At 40.3% G+C, this 6,861-nt stretch overlaps 1 protein-coding gene across 1 annotated transcript in view; it reads left to right on the top strand.

Moving 5' to 3' along the window:
• The first annotated feature begins 434 nt into the window (after positions 1–434).
• Positions 435–6,861, top strand: part of prtga (protogenin homolog a (Gallus gallus)) — a 23,504-nt gene continuing 17,077 nt past the window's right edge. The window contains exons 1-2 of the mRNA XM_058629538.1: positions 435–563; positions 2,642–2,944. Of these exons, the coding sequence (XP_058485521.1) occupies positions 503–563; positions 2,642–2,944 (364 nt within the window). The 5' untranslated portion in view covers positions 435–502. The remainder of the gene's footprint in view (positions 564–2,641; positions 2,945–6,861) is intronic.

Below are 6,861 nucleotides of genomic sequence, written 5' to 3'. Positions count from 1 at the left end.
TCACAGGAGGACACGCCCTCAGCCAATGGAAGCAGACTCCTCCTCTTTACCCACAGCTTGACCAACATTGATAACCTGATAATGATCTGGACTCAGAGCCTGACCCGGGTTGACATGCAGGCCGACAGTGAGACATCCTGTCCTCGCCTCAACACGTGACTGAGTTCATCACACACACACACACAGGTGCAGATGTGTGTGTGTGTGTGGAAGCCAGGGGGCGCTGGACTAAAGTCTTCCCTGAGATGAAGTGAGTGTCCGTCATCCTCACCCCCCCTCTGTGTGGTCAGCTCTTGTCCCTCCCCCCCTCCCTCTCTCTCTCTCTCTCTCTCTCTCTCTCTCTCTGGTCAGTGTGAGCTCAGCTCTGGTCCCTCCCCCCCTCTCTCTCTCCCGCCTCCCTCCCTCCCTCCCTCTCTCCCTCCCTCAGTGTGAGCGCAGCTCGTGAGCTGATCACAGCTGTGACAGAGACGCTGAAATGCACGGATCATTCAAACTCATGTAAATGGCGGAATTCCTCCAGCGCGAGCTGCTGCTGCTCTTTTTTGTTTCTGTCTCACTGTCAGGTAAGAAGCGTTTTAACTCAATGTGTGTGTGTGTGTGTGAGTGTGTGAGAGAGAGAGAGACAGAGAGACAGACAGACAGATCAGTGAGCGGCTCACTCTCTGATCTTTGGATCAAACTAACTCATAGAAATGATTTAGAATCATTTATATTCTGAAAAATCTCATCAACAACAAAACTTTACAAATACAAACACATGAGAAAGTTTCTTTAGACTCACACGTGTGTGTGTGCGCGTGTGCGTGTGCGTGTGCAGTATATACTCATTTGTGGTGACACACAAACACTGACGTATTATTGATTACATGATATTATATTGATCTTTCAGATGAGTGTGTGTGTGTGTGTGTACTTTATACTGTTAATAACTCAGTATTTGTAAAATGGATCACACACACACACACACATGATAATCTGGTTATTGTAGTGAGAGGGTGAGATGACTGTGATGAGAGGGTGAGATGACTGTGATGAGAGGGTGAGATGACTGTAGTGAGAGGGTGAGATGACTGTGATGAGAGGGTGAGATGACTGTGATGAGAGGGTGAGATGACTGTAGTGAGAGAGTGAGAGGGTGAGATGACTGATGAGAGGGTGAGATGACTGTAGTGAGAGAGTGAGAGGGTGAGATGACTGTAGTGAGAGGGTGAGATGACTGTAATAAGAGGGTGAGATGACTGTAATGAGAGGGTGAGATGACTAGTGAGAGAGTGAGAGGGTGAGATGACTAGTGAGAGGGTGAGATGACTGTAATAAGCGGGTGAGATGACTGTAGTGAGAGGGTGAGATGACTGTAGTGAGAGGGTGAGATGCCTGTAATAAGAGGGTGAGATGACTGTAGTGAGAGAGTGAGAGGGTGAGATGACTGTAGTGAGAGAGTGAGAGGGTGAGATGACTAGTGAGAGAATGAGAGGGTGAGATGACTGTAGTGAGAGAGTGTGAGGGTGAGATGACTGTAGTGAGAGAATGAGAGGGTGAGATGATTGTAGTGAGAGAATGAGAGGGTGAGATGACTGTAGTGAGAGGGTGAGAGGGTGAGATGACTGTAGTGAGAGAATGAGAGGGTGAGATGACTGTAGTGAGAGAGTGAGAGGGTGAGATGACTGTAGTGAGAGGGTGAAATGACTAGTGAGAGAATGAGAGGGTGAGATGACTGTAGTGAGAGAGTGAGAGGGTGAGATGACTGTAGTGAGAGGGTGAGATGACTAGTGAGAGAATGAGAGGGTGAGATGACTGTAGTGAGAGGGTGAGATGACTGTAGTGAGAGAATGAGAGGGTGAGATGACTGTAGTGAGAGAGTGAGAGGGTGAGATGACTGTAGTGAGAGGGTGAAATGACTAGTGAGAGAATGAGAGGGTGAGATGACTGTAGTGAGAGAGTGAGAGGGTGAGATGACTGTAGTGAGAGGGTGAGATGACTAGTGAGAGAATGAGAGGGTGAGATGACTGTAGTGAGAGAGTGAGAGGGTGAGATGACTGTAGTGAGAGGGTGAGATGACTAGTGAGAGAATGAGAGGGTGAGATGACTGTAGTGAGAGGGTGAGATGACTAGTGAGAGGGTGAGATGACTAGTGAGAGAATGAGAGGGTGAGATGACTGTAGTGAGAGAGTGAGAGGGTGAGATGACTGTAGTGAAAGGGTGAGAGGGTGAGATGACTGTAGTCAGAGGGTGAGATGACTGTAGTCAGAGGGTGAGAGGGTGAGAGGGTGAGATGACTGTAGTGAGAGTGTGAGAGGACTGTAGTGAGAGAGTGAGAGGGTGAGAGGACTCCTCAGGTGTGATACTTGATCACAACACTGATGATTTAAATGCATTTTTCAAACTCATCTTAAAACCCATTTTTATTCCTTGGCTTTCAACTGCTCTTGTTTTTAGTGTTTTATTGTTTTTATTCTCTTAATATCTTAATTGTTTCATTGTTTTAACATTTTTGTTGTTTTATTGTTGTGATTGTTTTTACTTTTAGTTTTATTTATTTTCATGTACAGCACTTTGTCTCAGCTACGGCTGCTTAAAGCGCTTTATAAATACAGTTGAGTTGAGTTGAGTTGAGTTGAGTGTTGTTGTCGTGTGTCTGCAGGTGTTTTAAGCTTCAGTGAGTTATTTTTCATCAAGGAGCCTCACGACGTCACTGTCATGCGTAAAGAAGCCGTGGTTCTGGAGTGTCAGGCTCGCGGAGAGTCGCCCATCGACGTCCGGTGGCTGAAGAACGGAGTAAAAGTGACGGAGAGCGAGCGCATGTATCTGCTCTCCAACGGCTCCCTGTATTTGTCAGAGGTGGAGAACAGAAGAGCAGAGCGATCAGACGAAGGCTCGTATCAGTGTCTCGCTCACAACAAGTACGGAGCCATCCTGAGCCAGAGAGCACGGCTGACTATTGCAAGTGAGTATCAGCTACAGCAGCTTCAAAGTTGGAGCCATAAAACCAGTCAGTGTTTGTCCATTGGTGTGTTAATGAAGGACAAGGAGCTGTGGACCATACCATCTCTGACCCCTGTTCACAGGTTATTGCACCCTGAACGCTTGAGGAATTGTTCTTTTGGAATGTTTTCTCCTGCAGCTTCAGAGAAACCACTCCTCCTGCCCTGCAGGCCGCACACACACACACACACACACACACACACACGCACACACACACGCACACACACACACACACGCACACACACACACGCACACACACGCACACACACACGCACACACACACACACACACACACACACTGACACGCACACACACACACACGCACACACACACACACACTGAAACAGCAGCTCAATGCTGACATATTATCTCCGACTGAATCAGATTTAGCAGAAAATAGCAGTTTAGTGTGTCTTTGTCCAGGGATTATAATCCTTCATCTCTCAGTGGATGTGTGTGTGTGTGAGACTGTTAGTTGATTAGTTGTTAGTTGATGTCATTGTTAACCATGTGATGATTAACTCAGATAATCTCCTTTATTTCTACTTTTAAAACCACTAGTTCAGTGTCTCTGTAAACTGAAAAGTGATTAGAGTTTTATTCATTCCTTAATTAAGTGATTGACATGAGTTAAGAGGTGATAAACGCTGTCTGTTAGTTTACTGGTTTGTTTTATAATGACACTTAGACGTTCTTCAGGGTTCATCTGGAACCTCATCAAACTCTCACATACCTGACAAAAGCTCAGCTGAAGGACACACGCACGCACACACGCACGCACACACACACACATGCACACACACGTACACAGACACACACACACACACGCGTACAATAAGAAAGTCCAATAAGACGAAGGTTTGCTCAGTGAGCTTCTGTGATGTGATCGAAGTGAGACTGAATCTTGTTTTTCTCCTCTGCCGGACACCAAAGGTTACCATGGTTACCTTCAACCACGGCCCAGAGGTCAAAGGTTTCTTTAAAGTGTTCAATAGATGGATGGCAGTGAGACAGCAGTATGAGAGCAGTGAGACAGTTTGTTTTTATTTATTTATCATGGGTTACTTTAGTATAACATTTGTCATCTGCTTTAAAACATAGAAAATGAATCACAGACTGACTGTGAGAGAGTGTGTGTGTGTGTGTGTGCAGGCTTGTTGTTGAATGATTGAAAAGTTTAGAGCAGAGATAAGAGAGTGGAGGAGGGGACGATGAATCTCCCCCAACACCCGCTCAGCACCCTGAGGTCACTCATGAAACTCTGACCTCAGAAACTTCTTTCTTTAGTCACTGGTCAGTTGTCCGTCAGTTGTCTATCAGTTGTTTGTCAGTTGTCCGTCAATTGTGTGTCAGTTGTCTATCAGTTGTGTGTCAGTTGTCTATCAGTTGTCCGTCAGTTGTGCGTCAGTTGTCCGTCAGTTGTCCGTCAGTTGTGCGTCAGTTGTCCGTCAGTTGTGTGTCAGATGTCCGTCAGTTATCCGTCAGTTGTGTGTCAGTTGTCCGTCAGTTGTCCGTCAGTTGTCTATCAGTTGTTTGTCAGTTGTCCGTCAATTGTGTGTCAGTTGTCTATCAGTTGTGTGTCAGTTGTCTATCAGTTGTCCGTCAGTTGTGCGTCAGTTGTCCGTCAGTTGTCCGTCAGTTGTGCGTCAGTTGTCCGTCAGTTGTGTGTCAGATGTCCGTCAGTTATCCGTCAGTTGTGTGTCAGTTGTCCGTCAGTTGTACGTCAGTTGTCCGTCAGTTGTTTGTCAGTTGTCCGCCAGTTGTCCATCAGTTGTCCGTCAGTTGTGCGCCAGTTGTGCGTCAGTTGTCCGTCAGTTGTCTTGTTTAATGTCACTCTTAAAAGACAGCACCCGGGGGGTGATATCATTTAGTTTCTTCTCCTTCTCCTCCTCCTTCTTCTCCTCCTCCTCCTCCTCCTCCTCCTCCTCCTCCTTCTTCTTCTTCTTCTTCTTCTTCTTCTTCTTGCTGCATGAACTCACTGCATACTTTTTTCTTTTAGACAGAAAATCTTTTGATTTCTTGAAAAGGGGAAAATTACAGGTGGTGTTTTTTTAAATGTAGTTCAATAAATGAATGAAGATGATTACAGTGTGTGTGTGTGTGTGTGTGTGTGTGTGTGTGTGTGTGTGTGTGTGTGTGTGTGTGTGTGTGTGTGTGTGTGAGAGAGTGTGTGAGAGTGTGTGTGAGTGTGAGTGACCACAGTAACCAGAGGAGAGAGAGAGTCCTGAACTAATTCCTGGTATTTGTAAGAGAAGCTTTGTTTGGCTCTGACCTGTCCACTGACCTCTGCTTCACTGAGAGGAGCTGCATCAGCAAACCATCTGTTACAAGCTGAAGAGACAGAGAGACAGGCAGACAGACAGAGAGACAGACAGACAGACAGACAGAGAGAGTAGTAGTAGTAGGTCTATGGACAAACTCACATTTGTGTATTTGTAATTGTGGACATTAACTCCACTTTAATGTGGTCATAAATTTAGTTTTAATAAATCACACAGTGATGTGAGTGAATGTCTTATTTGTATATATTATATAGAACATGTACATGTGTTATTTGTATATATTATATAGAACATGTACATGTGTTATTTATATATATTATATAGAACATGTACATGTGTTATTTATATATATTATATAGAACATGTACATGTGTTATTTGTATATATTATATAGAACATGTACATGTGTTATTTGTATATATTATATAGAACATGTACATGTGTTATTTATATATATTATATAGAACATGTACATGTGTTATTTATATATATTATATAGAACATGTACATGTGTTATTTATATATTATATAGAACATGTACATGTGTTATTTATATATATTATATAGAACATGTACATGTGTTATTTATATATATTATATAGAACATGTACATGTGTTATTTATATATATTATATAGAACATGTACATGTGTTATTTATATATATTATATAGAACATGTACATGTGTTATTTATATATATTATATAGAACATGTACATGTGTTATTTATATATTATATAGAACATGTACATGTGTTATTTATATATATTATATAGAACATGTACATGTGTTATTTATATATATTATATAGAACATGTACATGTGTTATTTATATATATTATATAGAACATGTACATGTGTTATTTATATATTATATAGAACATGTACATGTGTTATTTATATATATTATATAGAACATGTACATGTGTTATTTATATATTATATAGAACATGTACATGTGTTATTTATATATATTATATAGAACATGTACATGTGTTATTTATATATATTATATAGAACATGTACATGTGTTATTTATATACGTATTATATAGAACATGTACATGTGTTATTTATATATATTATATAGAACATGTACATGTGTTATTTATATATTATATAGAACATGTACATGTGTTATTTATATATATTATATAGAACATGTACATGTGTTATTTATATACGTATTATATAGAACATGTACATGTGTTATTTATATATATTATATAGAACATGTACATGTGTTATTTATATATATTATATAGAACATGTACATGTGTTATTTATATATATTATATAGAACATGTACATGTGTTATTTGTATATATTATATAGAACATGTACATGTGTTATTTGTATATATTATATAGAACATGTACATGTGTTATTTATATATATTATATAGAACATGTACATGTGTTATTTATATATATTATATAGAACATGTACATGTGTTATTTATATATTATATAGAACATGTACATGTGTTATTTATATATATTATATAGAACATGTACATGTGTTATTTATATATATTATATAGAACATGTACATGTGTTATTTATATATATTATATAGAACATGTACATGTGTTATTTA

Source organism: Solea solea, chromosome 5 (genome assembly GCF_958295425.1).
Source record: "Solea solea chromosome 5, fSolSol10.1, whole genome shotgun sequence".
NCBI lineage: Eukaryota > Metazoa > Chordata > Actinopteri > Pleuronectiformes > Soleidae > Solea > Solea solea.
This window is presented reverse-complemented; position numbering and strand designations above follow the sequence as displayed.